We start from the raw sequence: 15,448 nt of genomic DNA on the forward strand, positions 1-15,448 counted from the left end.
CTGATTTCAGTTCATCTCCATCTGTAAACCTGCTTTTCAACCCTTTGGAAACAAACCAGTGCTTTATTTTTTTTAAAACCCAATCATGAGCCTTGCGTAATAAGATCTAGAGCTTGGTTTGATGGAACCCCCCCTCACACACACACACACACACACACACACAGGTCTTTCCTGCCCCACAGGCCAAGTCTTGAAGAGGTTTGTTCACATACTGGTCAGACTGGGTTCAAATCTGGCACATCCGGACCCTTAAAGTGTTGTGTTCACTCAGGAAACAAGAAGAGAGGAGAAGTTTGCACAAGTGTTTTTTTTTTATTCCTGAAATTCACAATGAAAAACACGATCAATCAAAAAACAGTATTTACAGGAGAGGAGTCGTGGACCAGCAGACTGCTCGATTCTATCTCAGATTCCTTATGTAAACGTCCCCACGTGCACACATATACATTTTATACAAACATACATCCACAAAGAGCACAAGCAAACACTAACTGGAATGTAAACTGGAGGATTCGGACTCTGTGGTGGTCGAGGTCCCGGGACGCCTTCGTGGTAGAATCTTCAGACTGGAGGCTCGGCTCATTGTCAGGGCTCTGCGGGCTGAATTCTTGAAGCTGGCCCCCAGGAAAGCGTACAGCAGCGGGTTCAGGCAGCAGTGAGTGAACGCCATGGGCTCCGCCACGGCCAGCCACACGCCCAGGACGGCCTCCAAGCGGCAGCTGCGCGGCAGGACCTCCAGGCGCAGCAGGGCGTCCACAGAGATGCCCGCTCCGTAGGGCAGCCAGCACAGGAAGAAGCAGAGAACCAAAACAATGGTGGTCCTGACTGCTCGTCGCTTCTGCCTCTGAGCCCCCAGGGGGCCCTGGGTCAGCCTGAGGACAATGACGCAATAACAAACCAGCAGCACCAGCCCTGGGATCACCAGACCAACCAGGACCAGCTGCAAGTGGAAAACCGCAACCCAGAGGGGAGCGTTCTCCTCTGGGTAGAAACGCTGGCAGAGTGTGGCCCCTTCACCTCCTTCCTGGGTCCTGGCAAAAACCAGGTCAGGCACCGCCAGGAGGCCCGCAGGCAACCAGGCACCTGCCGCCAGAAATAAACTATAAACATACAGAGCAATATAGAAATCTACGCGTGCGGGGGGGCCACACTTACCTGCGTAAACCAGTCTGTGTGCCAGCAGCTGCCTCAGCCCGCCGGTGTTTGTGTCCGTGGCTCGGACCACGGCCAGGTAACGGTCCAGACTGATGAAGGCCAGGATGAGCACGCTGCCGTACAGATTGACCGTGTAGATGACATGGACGCCCACGCAGGTGGCCGCCCCGAAGCGCCAGTCCGCCATGGCGGCGTCCACGGCCCAGAACGGCAGCGCCAGAACAAAGAGGAGATCGGCAGCGGACAGGTGGAGGCGGTAGCGGTCTGTGAGGCTGCACTTTGACCTGGGGAAAAACCACATCAACGGTCATCAGATCATCTGGTTTCTGTCCTCAGAAGAATGAGATCCAGAATCCGCCCGCTCACCTGCGCTGGCAGCCCAGTACCAGGACAACCAGGCCGTTGCCGGTGATGCCCATGATGAAGATGAGCGCGTAGACCACGGGCAGGAAGACCCGCTGGAGGTCGGCAGTCATGATGTGCTCCACGCCGCACGGCTCATCCAGACCAATCCCCAGCTCCCCGGAGCCTGAACCAGAGCCGGTGTCGTTGTCGTCGTACTCCAGGATGATGTGCTGAAGGGAGACGTTCCACCGCAACGATTAAAGGTCGACTCGACGCAGATTTTACCGTCGGATCAACCGCTCGCGACGTACTCACCTCGTAGTAGGACATGATGGAGACCTCCTCGCTGTCAGCGGAGTGAAGCTCAGATCTGCTCCTACAGGGGTTATATAGTTTTCTCCACGCTCCTCCTTCAAAACCCTCCGACACATCTGTGTTCCTGCTGAACCCTTCTTCCTGTTTTCGAGGTGTCAGGTGCTGATAGTGGTTCTATCACAGGATACTGTATTGTGTATGCAAACTGCTTGAATTGTTTTGGCCCCGAGACCTCTGCTTTGTGATAAGTGGGATCAATTGGCAATATGGAAAACAATGTATAAAGAGTGTCGGTGTCTCCAGGCCCCACGGTCTGCTAAAGCAATACAAGCAGCTTCGTTCGGCTCCTGATGAATCACAAACATATTTGTTCCATTTGCTGATAACACGAAGATGAAGAAGGTGATAATTCATGTGGTGTTCTGGAGGATTATCATGGCGACGCTGATAAGAGTCTGCGAGATCTTTCTCTCTCAGGGAACCATGAAGGTGTTTGTGTTATTAGCATGTCACCTTTATGAGACCAAAACAAGTGTGGTTTTAACATCAGCGCGTGTTGAAACACATCCACCCCGAGAGTCCAGGGCCGTCCTCACCCAGCGGCTGCGCTTCTCTATGAAAGGCAATCAGTCACAAGTGGAAAATGGAAAGAGTCAACGATAAATCAAAGCAGACAGTCAGCAGACACCTTTCCTGGCGAAGCAATGTTCAGACTAACAATGTCCTTCCTCTCTCGATGCATTAATCCCATAGGTAAACAGCAACGGTATCCGACTCCCCTACAGCTTAGTCCAGTGTTTGGTTCCTCCAAATTCACCATTATCAACACAAACATCTGGAGAAAAAAAAACACTACTAGACTTTAACAATTTACAAATTAGGAATGATGATGCAAGATGTGTTCCAAGTTTATTCCCAGCAAAAATTTATAACTGACCACAACACTAAACTGAACTAACAGCTAACCAGGGAGGAAATAGTGAAAATAATTAAATTTATTGATTTTTAATGATTACTGACGTACAGAATTTTAGGATGAGACAGTAAAACACTTGAATAACACATTAAATACGCAACTTACGTTTATGAACTGGACAAATGGCGCCACCTAGTGGTCATTTAATGACACGCATGCTGTTTTCCAATTAAGAATGACCAATTAACACAATGTGCCTAAATAACCACAACAAATGTGCCCAAAATAAATATGCACTGAAATAAATATGCAGTTGTGTAAGATCTGGTCGTTTAGTTAAAAAGTTAAAAAAAAAAAATTGAAAAGAGTGTCGACCTACTAACTGACCTACTCTTTGACGATTACACTGGTGTTTGCTCGCATTTGAGCGAGCAAGTCTCTAAATCCAGCCGCCTTTTTCAGAGCTTTTGGCTTGACTCTGGCCTCTTGGGGCTTTGAGGATTCTTTTCCATTGACTGAGGAGGAAATCAGCTCAAGTGTGCGATGCGTTTCTTCCGGCACATCCATTTCTTGTTCACTCCAACCATCAAATCCAGAACTAGTGCTCTGGCTGCTGCTTGGGTCCGGACTAGAGTTATCAGCCTTTACCGCACGGATATTATTGCTGGCGTGCTTGGCAAGATCGCTGCTGTGGAGACGCTGTTGTTTGGCAACGCGAGGAACCCGAGAATCTTCTCTTCGCCTCTTTCTCCTGTTCCTCTTCCTCCCAGGTTTCACTGGATCTTTAAACACCTGTTTAAGATTCCTGAGACAAAGATGTTCCACGTTAAGCTCATTTTTTGAGGGAACAAACACAATCCGTTTTCTGTGCAGAAATGTTTCACCTCTGGAGGAAAACATGTGGCCTCAAGCAGACGGGTTGTTCTTTCTCTGTCGTTACTCGATTAGTTCTTTTTTTATCACGTTTCACCAGCCTTTTCTTAACCAGATCTACTTGTCTCAAAAGCTTCCTGAAACACAGCAGTGGGATCATGAACTCGACAGCACCAACAGAGCACCAGCTCAAGCACATCCAACACATGAGGAACACTACCTTCTTGTGTTTGGCACCCTCTTTGGCCTCCATTGTTTGAGAAGGACCCACTGGTCACATGTCAGAGACTTTGGATCTGTTCAAAACATCACAAAGCAACACGGAACCTGTCAGGATGTCATGTTTTACAGGTTCACAATTATTCTCCCAAACATGCATGTGTCCACTCACCATTGTCCAAGAGCTTATCTTTAATTGGCGATTTCATTTTTTTAGCCTTCTGGTAGAGATTCCAGCAAGCTGAGCACAAACCCTGCGGGGAGCTCTGTTTTTTGGCAGTGCTGCTGTGAAGGGCCGAGGGACCAGAGGAAATGCTGCTGGTCACAGACTCACAGTCTTCATCAGAGAAATCAACTCCTTCATCAGCCACCGCAGCGCACCATCCTTCATCGATGTCCACGCGTTTCTGTTGTGCACAGTCGATAATGTCAAGGATGTCTTGGTCCGTCTCATCGGCTGTATTCGCCCCACTATCATCAACTTTAGTTTTCCATAATGTTCTCTTCTGCTTCTTAGTCCACTGGTGATGGCTAGACTCTTCATTTGGGCTGGGACTTTCCTGGAATTCCTCCTTGGATCCCTTGCTTAAACTGAATGACCGTCTGGGATACATTGGAATCTTCCGCTTCAAACAATACTCAAAAGAGCTGCAAGAGAATCCAACAATTAATATCTATGATGAAGCATCTATAACACTGAGCACGCGAGCACAGTTCACCCCACAGATACTCTACAGAAACATTATATTGTACATTTGCTTTAGAAAAGGCACAGTGAGTGCATAATTGCAAAATAGAGTCAAGAGCCTGAAAATTACAATCTGAAAATGTGTTTACATACTCTCACCTGTAACATTGTACCCTTATGGCTGATGTATATTCGAATCCATCTTCAATCGAAGGCCTGTGAAAACAATAAAACCATTTGCAATAAACTGATCTGAGTAAGACAAACAACACATAATTCATTTTCGTAGAACGGTTTCTACATTATTATAACTAAATGTTACACAAAAGCACAGGTACGACACTAAGATGCCTTAAATAAAGATAGCTACTAAAAATCTGGGTTAACTAGCTACACTTAACACAACATAAACTTGTTTTAATGAGTGAGTTTTTAGTCTTTAATTGTCTTCACGACTATTTGATTTTAACACTTACTCCGCTTCGTAGTGGTCAAACTTAATGTAATCTGACATGTTTACAACCAGTTTTACTGACAAGCAGACGCGACGAAAACGGCCGAATATGAAGCCGCGAACTAAATTCTAAATGCGTACAAATGTTTACAGACCTGATGAGTGTTTGGATCCAATTCAAGAGGCGCGCGACCGGAAAAACGCTGGTATGTCTTCTTCTACGATTTTATTTTAGTTTAAAAAGAAAGTAATCGGCTTTAGGTCGCCACCTAACGGCTGATTTGTTTAGCGTTACAAACATTGTCATTCAGCCCCCTTCCGAATGCATGATAAACGTATACAGTATACAGCCAATTTCACTAACTCCTGCTTGAAATTAAAATAAAATATTCACACACAGTATATGCACACATTCTCTGCCTTTCTGCTGAATTTGAGATGTAACTGCACAACAGTGCTCCAGATAGAATTTTAAATCTGAGTATAGTGGTATACTCTTTAAATTAATAAAAAGAATCTGAATCCATGATTTCATTTTTTTGTATGCAACGACTCCATTTAGACGGTATTTTTCCAGGGAAGCCATGTGTCCCTCATGCTCTAAATGTCTTTGCATCTCCTGAGTACTGAGTGTTACTATGTACAAAGGCCCATTGGATTTTCATTTAACTCATTCTATCTCAACCCTGAGCTTTGAACTTTGACCCTTGCTATTTGGGCATCATAATTCTACAGATAATTACTTCTGTTTTTTCCGAATGCCTTTTACTGTCTAAGCATCTGTGACATATTGTTAGATATTTGAGAAAAAAAAATGCAAACTATGTTCTGGATCTGCTGGGTATCCTTGTAGTTGGTGGGAGTAAACATATGTTGAATGCGACGGTTTGTTGTTCAGTCACTCTCATAGCACCACTCTGCTTTCACATGCTGAAACACAAGATTAGGGAAACTGGTTGGATTATAGTTATTGTATATCAAAGACACACACACTCAGGTTTCCTATTTTGATTGAAGATATATAAGCTTCTTTTGTTGTTTAGGCATACAAGTGTTCAATAAACATGTTAACTTAAGATATTACTTGTGCTCTTAATGCTCACAAAAATGTGAATGTACATATTAAGTGTAATTTGTTACTTGATCTGAAAATGTATTTGGTTTTCATGAATAAATGTAATACATGTGAATTAATGTAGAAATGTAATATTTTTATGATAGGGCAGTGAAAGTTGGGCTTGTGTTGGTTGGGTTGGTTTTTTAAGACTAATTTTATTTTCATACTATGATAATTACAGAAACCTCTGAGCAGACTCGAGGTTGCAAATGACACACGAACAGGGTTCATTTACTCTGCCTGGCTGGGCGGAGAAAGGTGAGAAGGAGTGGTTTACACATACATTTCACCACTTTGTCAGAGCTTTTTTATTAGAATTGTTCAGCAGCAGAGGAGAGGGGACAATGAGGAGCGCCGCTCTGCTTGTTATCATGCTGCTCAGCATGCAGGTGAAAGGTGCTGTTGATAAGACGGCGGGGCCTGTGGGGGGAGGGAACCAGAGGCCAGAAGAAACCAAAGGCACCACAAACACTGCTAATGACTCTGATCCACCTTTCCTGGGAAATCTGTTGGTGGTACCCATGGATGGGAGTCACTGGGTGGATCTAAAAGCCCTCGCCCAAGAAATGGGCCGCCGTGGACACAGGGTCACCGTGGTGATACCAGAGGTCTCTATGAGGATGGGTCCAGGGAAATATTACGACACAGTGACCTTTCCTGTTCCGTACGACAAGGATTTAGTTGCTTCATTAATGGGTGACAACAAGGGCATATTGGAAAAATCCACCGTGGGTTTCACTGAGAAGATACAAAATCGCATTTCCCAGTTTCAGACATTTGCAAGTTTTCTCCACACCACTGCAGAAAGCCTGCTGTTCAACGCGAGCATCATCTCACAGCTGGAGCAGCAGGTGAGCCATGCAAACACAGTCCAGTGACAAGATATTTTTTTAATTGAGCCAGTGCAAAGAACGTAAACATCAGAGGGAAAGATGCTTTAGTGATGTTTGCTGTCATCTCATCACTCCGCAGAACTTTGATGCTGTATTAACTGACCCCATGGTGCCCGCAGGGGCTTTAATAGCACGGAAATTAGGTGAGTTCTGCCACATAAATGATCTATATCCTCACCTATCTGAACATTTTCCAATTAGTTTTATTCATCTTCCATTTCCAGGCCTCCCGATTGTTAACCTGTTAAGAGGAATTCCGTGTATGTTGGATATGAAGTCTGCAGGATGCCCCTCCCCACCCTCCTATGTTCCTCGTTACATGACTGGATACACAGATAAGATGAACTTCAAGGAGAGGACTATTAACACCATGGTGAGAGCAAGTTCTCAAATAAGGGATGAATTAACCTTTAACTGTACAGACTAAATGTGTGCCATACATTAATGAACCATATCTAATTGTAGTTTCTTTATGAAGTCTTTATCAGTTCCACATGTGCCGTGCACGTTGGGTAATGTGACACAAGTTGCTCACATTAAACGGAGCTTGTTAAACTCTGTGTTTCTGTGTGACTTGCAGGTTGCTCTGCTGGAGCCGCTCATGTGCAAACTGCTGTTTTGGCAGTTTGACTACATTTCCCATCAGTTCTTAGGAGAAGAGGTGGGAATGGCTGAAGTGCTGTCAGAATCTGCTGTCTGGCTGCTCAGGTAACATAAATGCCATGTAACTTAAATTAACTTATAAGATTCACTCATTCCAGATGTCATGTATGGGAGATAAAATTTGAAAAAAGAGCACTTGGAGAGCGCAGACCGCCAAACAGGTCATTTGACCGTATGTTGCTGTTTTATTTCCTTTAGAATCAAAGCCCCTTTGGCCTTTAAACCGGGACTAACATCTGTTTCTCGGTTCATGAAAATTTCATGATGATGTTCATAACTTTTTGAGTTATTTTGCGATCAAACAACCGGGTGTCACGTGACCTTGGTGGTGGAAAAGGGGCAGCAGTCACACATTTCACGTCAAAAATGCATCCTGTGGTGGATGAGCTGAGATTCTGTGTTTCATGAGGAAATACATTATGATGACAGGATCGACATGACCCTGGAGCTCCCACGGCCTCTCATGCCCAACACGATATTGGTGGGTGGAATTAATTGCAACGTGAGAGATGCTCTGCCTGAAGTAAGTTGTGTTTCTAGGTTAAGACAATAGAACATTCATATTTTACCATTTTATCCAGTCATCTGCTCTCAGTGCAGGAGGTCAGCTGATCCATCTCTGCCTCTCTTTGTGTGTCTGCAGGATCTGCTACCCTGGGTGTCAGGAGAGCATGGATTTATAGTGTTCACTCTGGGCAGCATGGTGTCAGAGATGCCAGAGGAGACAACTACAATCTTCTTGGAGGCTTTTAGACAGATTCCACAGAAGGTACTTGATTGTATAAATGCACATATTTGAACTGTTCTCAAACACTCATCAATTATTCAGACTTCCTGTATTAATCAACTTTCCATTTTGGTGGTATTGATGTCGCACCTCTAAACATTAACATATGACACTCTTACCTTTCTATAGGTCATCTGGAGGTACACTGGACAGATCGATGGCAATGTTCCAGATAATGTAAAGATAATGAAGTGGGTGCCCCAGAATGACCTTTTAGGTGAATAAATGACAAGTAAAGGAATAAATTGATGTGTTAATTGTAACAGAGTAAGATCTGATACCTGTGTTTGTGTTAGCTCATCCTGGAGCTCGAGCTTTCATCACTCACGCTGGCTCTCACGGTCTCTATGAGGGTCTGTGCCACGCTGTTCCCATGGTGATGGTGCCACTAATAGCAGAACAGCCGGACAACGCGGAGAAGATGGCAAGTAGAGGAGCAGGAATTGTCCTGAATATTCTTTCAGTTACGACAGAGGACATTGTCCAAGCGCTGAACAACGTCATCAATGACACCAGGTGAGGTGAAACTCAGCTCAAAATATTCTGCCCCCTTTACTGAGTAAATATGTGAATGATCAAATTTACCTAAATTATAGTGAATACATGAAAATGTCAATGATTATTCAGCATTTTTACTTCCACTCATGTGGAAATAATTCAACAATTTTTCCATTCAATAAAGCAAAAATAATCAAATTGGATAATCAAATAGTTAATGAGACAAATCTTGATTTCTTTGCTTTCATGTTGAATTATCTAATTGACTCTTTTTACACAGGTATAAAGACAACATAAAGACACTGTCTGAGCTCCATAAGGACCAACCAATTAATCCACTTGAGCTTTCGGTTTACTGGACAGAATTTGTGATGCGGCACAAAGGGGCAAAACATCTCCGACCTGCTGTCCATGACCTCAACTGGATCCAGTATTATTGCCTGGATGTTGTAGCATTCTTGTTCACTATACTGCTGCTTGTTGTTGTGCTGACAGTAAAATGTTTGAAAGTATTTCTCAGGAAACTTGGTGGGAAAAGGAAGCGAGACTAATACAGCATTACACTTTACTCTTCTTACAATTGCAGTACTGTAAATGTGTGTGTTCATTCATTAAAACAGAGTGATCATTAAAATACTTCAAAATCTTTTTGAGGTTTACTGATATTTTTGTGCCTAAAAATATAACACATTGGTCTGTAATGGTTTGAATGTAGCACTTATTTTGTCTCCTAATGGTCACAATTAATGTGTGTTGACAAGTTTTAGTGACATGAAAAGTGAACCAAAACCACCAAATATGGAACAGCTGTCTTCAAACAAGAAATGTGGTCAGAAAAAAATCCTGATTGATTCTGATTTGGTGAAACCAAATCATAGAACAACAACAGAACTCAGGAATGAAATTAACAGCATTTCCACACACACAATGCGAAGGGAACACATGCGCCTGACTCTGGAGGATTGGAAGAAGGTCCTGTTGTGGGATGTGTCCAGATTCACCCTGTTCCAGAGTGATGGGGCAGCAGGGTAAGAAGAGAGGCAGATAAAGTGATGCACCCATCATGCCTGGTGCTGACTGTGCAAGCCTGTAGGTGGCGCTGTGATCTGGGGTTGCATCACTTGCTCTTGTCCAGGTTCAGCAACATTGTGTGAACAAAGATCACCCAACTCCCTGAACATGCTGAATGACAGAGTTGAACTCATCAGTGGATGTTTTTTCTTCCTAGATGACTTAAGCATATTCAACAATCCCAGTATTCATCGGGCTCAAACTGTGAAAGAGCGGTTCAGGGAGCATGAAACATCATTTTCACACATGGATTGGCCACCACAGAGTCCAGACTTTAACCCCATTGAGGATCTTTGGGATGTGCTGTAGAAGCTTTACACAGTGGTCCAACGCTACCATCACCAAGACAAGAGCTGGATGAAAAATGAGTGTAACGCTGGACGGAAATTAATGCTGACACTGCAGAAGATTTTTGAAACGATGCAGGGAACGCGTGTCATTTTCAAAGCTACCTTAGGTTGCATTATGACCAAAGCCCCTTAGCTTTGATCTTACAAAGTCCCTCGGCAACCCAGAACTTCACAAATATTTAATAATCTGTTCCTGGGCCCATTAACATTTCCTGAAAATTTTATCAAAATTCATATCATTTTGTTATTTTGGCAGGCAGACAGACACACACACACACAGAGGTCAGCTGTCACGAAACAGCTGTTATTTCTTATTCGGCCAACTATCGGCCGTTTTGATCAGCGTTACAAATATTGTCATAAGCCCACTTTGAAAAGGTGACACAGCGAATAAGATTGTACAGGATGAATGAAAGAATGTTGGCTCATATTTATTTAAAAAAACTAAGATTGACAGATGCCATTTGAATACATGTTTTTGCATTTAAAATTTCATACTACTGTTAATTTTGGAGCATATATAAAATAAAGGGGCGTGTCCCGGTGTACCCTTTGATCAAATCAAATGAACTTAAATTGACCGCTTCACTTTTATTGCACACAACTATTGTGTTTGCAGGATGTCTGTGTAGATTCTCAATCATCCAGGTCATTGTATCCAAGGTAGTTTTCTATGCTCTCAAAACATGCGGCTACCCAGACTGGGCCTTCACCAAAACCTCAAGAAAGCGAGACCCCAGCAAAGGAGAGGAGGAGAGAAACAAACGCCGCAGCGTTTCCATCCCCTACCTGTCCGGGGTCTCTGAGAAGTTTAGGAGGATCCTCCAGAAACACGACATACTGGTTCAGTTCAAACCCAGCAACACTCTCAGACAGAGGCTGGTCCACCCAAAGGACAAGACATCAAGACCCAAACAAAGTAATGTTGTTTATGCTGTACAGTGCAAGGAAGAATGCAAGGAACTTCATGCGGCTATTAGCCAACAACAGTCCGCCCACCCGGAGGCTGCATTTATTGTTGCGGGTGACTTCAATCATTCAAACTTAAAAACTGTTCTTCCAAAATTCCACCAACATGTTTCCTGCAATACAAGAGGAAACAAAACTCTGGACCATGTCTACACAAACATGGCTGGTGCCTATACGGCAACACCCCTCCCCCACCTAGGACAATCAGACCACCTTTCTTTGTTCCTCACCCCCAAGTACTCACCCCTCATCAACCGCGTCAGGCCATCAATGAAGACCATCAAGGTGTGGCCGGCGGGAGCAGACTCCGTACTCCAGGACAGGTTTCAACACACGGACTGGAGTATGTTTACGCCCCAGGGCAGCTGTGGCTCACACACACACACCGACATTGACAATTTCACCTCCACTGTTCTGGACCACATCACCACCACCATCGACAGCATAACCACCACAAAGCGGATCACCACATACCCCAATCAGAAGCCATGGATGAACAAGGAGGTGCGGCTCCTGCTGAAGGTGCGCAACACCGCCTTCAGATCAGGAGAAGCCCAGGCCTACAGCACAGCCAGGGCTAACCTGAGGAGGGGCATCAAAAAGGCCAAGCACACCTACAAACGCAAGATTGAGGGTCACTTTTCCAGCTCTGACCCCAGGCGTATGTGGCAAGGCATCCAGGCCATCACCGACTACAAACCCAACAACTCCAGCCCCACAGTCATGGACACCACCTTCCTGAACGAGCTTAATACCTTCTATGCTCGCTTCGAAAAGGACGACAAGGACACTGCCACTAGGACCCCTCTCCCAGCAGACCACCAACCCATCACACTATCATCTACCGCCGTCTACACAGCCCTCAGCCGGATCAATCCACGCAAGGCTGCTGGTCCTGATGGCATCCCTGGACGTGTGCTCAGGGCATGCGCAGAACAGCTCGCCGGGATTTTTACGGACATCTTCAATCTGTCCCTCGCCCACGCAGTGGTCCCGTCTTGCTTCAAGGCCACAACTATCGTCCCAGTTCCGAAGCATTCCAGACCAACCTGCCTCAATGACTACCGCCCGGTAGCACTCACCCCCATCATTATGAAGTGCTTCGAGCGACTGGTCCTGGCTCACCTGAAGGACTGCCTCCCAACCACACTCGATCCACACCAGTTTGCCTACCGCAGCAACAGGAGCATAGATGATGCAGTCTCCATAGCACTGCACTCTGTGCTCACACACCTGGACAACACGAACACTTATGCACGATTGCTGTTTGCTGACTTCAGCTCAGCTTTCAACACCGTCGTCCCCTCCAAGCTGATCACCAAACTTGGAGACCTGGGCATCAACCCCTCCCTCTGCAACTGGACTCTGGACTTCCTGACCGACAGACCACAGCGTGTTAGGTCAGGTCACAGCTGCTCCACCACCATCACACTCAGCACCGGTGTGCCACAAGGCTGTGTGCTGAGCCCGTTCCTCTACTCTCTATTCACCCACGACTGCAGACCTGTACATGGATCCAACTCCACCATCAAGTTTGCAGACGACACAACGGTGATCGGTCTCATCAGCAACAACGACGAGACAGCCTACAGAGAGGAGGTAGAGCGCCTGACCACATGGTGCGCTAACAATAACTTGGTCCTCAACACCAGCAAGACCAAGGAGCTCATCGTGGACTTCAGGAAAGCAAGAGGAGGCACACAGGACCCCATCCACATCAACGGGATGGCCGTCGAGCGTGTCTCCAGCTTCAAGTTCCTGGGGACCCACATCTCAGAGGACCTGTCCTGGACCACAAACACCTCCAGCATCATCAAGAAGGCTCACCAGCGCCTCTTCTTCCTGAGGACACTGAGGAAGAACCAGCTATCCTCGGCTGTCCTGGTGAACTTCTATCGCTGTGCGATAGAAAGCATCCTGACCAACTGCGTGTCAGTCTGGTATGGAAGCTGCACTATCGCTGAGCACAAGGCCTTGCAGAGGGTGGTGAAAACTGCCCAACGCATCACAAGGACTACACTCCCTGCCATCGGAGATGTCCAGAGGAAGCGCTGCCTGCATCGAGCACGCAGCATACTCAAGGACTCCTCCCACCCCGCCCACAGACTATTTTCCCTCCTGCCCTCTGGGAGGCGCTACAGAACCCTCAGGACTCGGACCAGTAGACTGAGGAACAGCTTCTTCCCCAGAGCGGTGTCCCTGTTGAACTCCTGCTGACCCTTACACACTCCACACCTCACTACACTACAGCAGTTTACACAACAACTCACTAGCTTAGTAACCAATGTAGCTACTGTTTAAACCTGTCCTGCGCACTCATGCACTTTATCATCTGTATACACGTAATTTATAATTTGCACATCTCCTCTATCTTATGTAAATAGCTAAATAGCTCCTGCACTTATAGTCCAAGGCATTTAATGTAAACACCATCTGTAAAATATGTTTATAGCACAACCCGGTAAACAATTGTAAAATAACCGCCATACTGTATTTATTAAGTTATTATCCTCACTTGCTGCTTCTTTTGCACTTCTGGTTAGATGCTAAACTGCATTTTGTTGCTCTGTACCTGTACAGGTGCAATAACAATAAAGTTGAATCTAATCTAATCTAAACTGTCCATTGGGGAAACCAAACAACCTCTCCACAGAAGAATGGCACAACACAGACGTGCCACCTCTTCGGGTCAGGACTCAGCAGTCCACTTACACTTAAAGGAGAGTGGGCACTCCTTCGAGGACAGCCAAGTAAGGATACTGGCCAGAGAAGACAGCTGGATTGAAAGGGGGGTCAAGGAAGCTATCCATGTCAAATTGGAAAAACCATCCTTAAACAGAGGTGGTGGCCTGAGGCACTTCCTATAACCCACATACAATGCAGTCCTCCACTCCTTCCAACAGCAAAACAAACATTCACACCATTCCAGGAGACCCAGTGACTCACCACCATGTGATCCAGCAGACAAAGGGGAGACACCTCAACAGAAACTAGGTGAACGACCCGGTCGACCAACGGGCCTGCTAACGACTCTCAGGTGACCACCCAGATCATTAGCATGCCAATGGTCCACAGGGGCTATATATTCAAGCTCTCTCCCCAGCGATTTCAGAACTGAAGAAGCCTTCTGGATAGAAGGCGAAACGTCTTCAAGAGAAGAAACCCAGTCCAGTTGACATAGAAAACTACCTTGGATATTGTGTTTACACTATAGTTGACAGGGGAGCCACATGCGCTTCCTGCACAGCATAACTCACTTTAGTATTGAGCTGCTCTTCCCAAGTACACAAGCCTGTTAGATATTGACTGAACTCATTTGATCACAACACTGAGCTTTGAACTTTGACCCTTGCTAATTTATCACTGAAGCAGTAATAATGGTGCGAATCAGGCCTCGTAATTCTATGCATTTACAGTTCAGGGTGCCTTTCACTGTCTGACCAACGCAGACATATGTTTTTTTTAAAAATAGTTTCTTTGCAGATAGTGGAAAATATATTTGAAAGAAATAATGTCAATGATGTAACGGCATTGCAGGACGTCCTTGTATTGTTGGAATTTGGCAACCAGCATTAAAAGAAATTGTTGCCTCTTCACTATTGTCGATGCCACAAGTGGCACCACTCTGCCTTCACAACTGCTTGGAATGTCCGAACTATTGTATTTTAACTTCACACCCTTTCACACCAGTGTGTAAACACTCCACTGTCTTCTGGGACCTGTGACCCTCAAAACTCACATGGTGGGCAGACCCAACAAGTGGTTTTTGTGGACTTTTTTCCCAACTAAACGAGAGCAATTCATTAAACCTTCTCTCCAACAACAGCCTTTCACACAGCAGTCGCACAAGGTTTCCACTCCCACCAGGTTAATCAGAACAGAATAAGCCTCTCACATGAGCCACAAAACATTGTCCAGATTCTTTCCAGTCCATGCAACTCTTTACTCTCGTAAATTCTTTATGGAATTTGGCTCTTTTTCTGTGGTATTTTAAAACATTGATTCTATTCTCAAACTTTGATTTTATCAATGGATGCATGAACATACTTAAAGTGGGAGAGGATGACATAGCAAAAAAAACCAACCATCTGCTTCGGACAAGCCAATAGGGGTTTGTTTAATCTGCCTGGCTGGG

General features: G+C 45.3%; 2 protein-coding genes across 3 annotated transcripts; one reads left to right on the forward strand and one right to left on the reverse strand.

Moving 5' to 3' along the window:
- Nucleotides 1-296: 296 nt before the first annotated feature.
- On the reverse strand, nucleotides 297-8,621 carry LOC101076309 (C-X-C chemokine receptor type 4-like). 2 transcript variants are annotated; one of them, XM_029831121.1, is made up of 11 exons: nucleotides 8,545-8,621; nucleotides 8,208-8,292; nucleotides 5,121-5,895; nucleotides 4,671-4,727; nucleotides 3,996-4,471; nucleotides 3,825-3,900; nucleotides 3,616-3,741; nucleotides 1,816-3,536; nucleotides 1,522-1,730; nucleotides 1,156-1,439; nucleotides 297-1,083 (listed from the first exon to the last, which is right to left on the reverse strand). In XM_029831121.1, the coding sequence occupies exons 8-11, from the start codon at nucleotides 1,828-1,830 to the stop codon at nucleotides 488-490; spliced, it is 1,104 nt and encodes a 367-aa protein (XP_029686981.1). In that variant the 5' UTR covers nucleotides 1,831-3,536; nucleotides 3,616-3,741; nucleotides 3,825-3,900; nucleotides 3,996-4,471; nucleotides 4,671-4,727; nucleotides 5,121-5,895; nucleotides 8,208-8,292; nucleotides 8,545-8,621; the 3' UTR covers nucleotides 297-487. The 2 variants fall into 2 exon arrangements, with proteins under 2 accessions (XP_029686981.1, XP_011615016.2); XM_011616714.2 differs by lacking the exons at nucleotides 297-1,083; nucleotides 1,156-1,439; nucleotides 1,522-1,730; nucleotides 8,208-8,292; nucleotides 8,545-8,621 and having other exon boundaries at nucleotides 2,708-3,536; nucleotides 4,988-5,121.
- Nucleotides 6,427-9,571, forward strand: LOC101076537 (UDP-glucuronosyltransferase 1-1-like). The gene is made up of 9 exons (XM_003975880.3): nucleotides 6,427-6,933; nucleotides 7,055-7,118; nucleotides 7,200-7,348; nucleotides 7,556-7,683; nucleotides 8,068-8,161; nucleotides 8,282-8,407; nucleotides 8,555-8,642; nucleotides 8,722-8,941; nucleotides 9,204-9,571. Exons 1-9 carry the CDS (start codon nucleotides 6,427-6,429, stop codon nucleotides 9,472-9,474), a joined length of 1,647 nt encoding a protein of 548 aa, XP_003975929.2. The 3' UTR covers nucleotides 9,475-9,571.
- Nucleotides 9,572-15,448: the final 5,877 nt, after the last annotated feature.

This window comes from Takifugu rubripes, chromosome 22, assembly GCF_901000725.2.
Source record: "Takifugu rubripes chromosome 22, fTakRub1.2, whole genome shotgun sequence".
In the NCBI taxonomy this organism is placed as follows: Eukaryota; Metazoa; Chordata; class Actinopteri; order Tetraodontiformes; family Tetraodontidae; genus Takifugu; species Takifugu rubripes.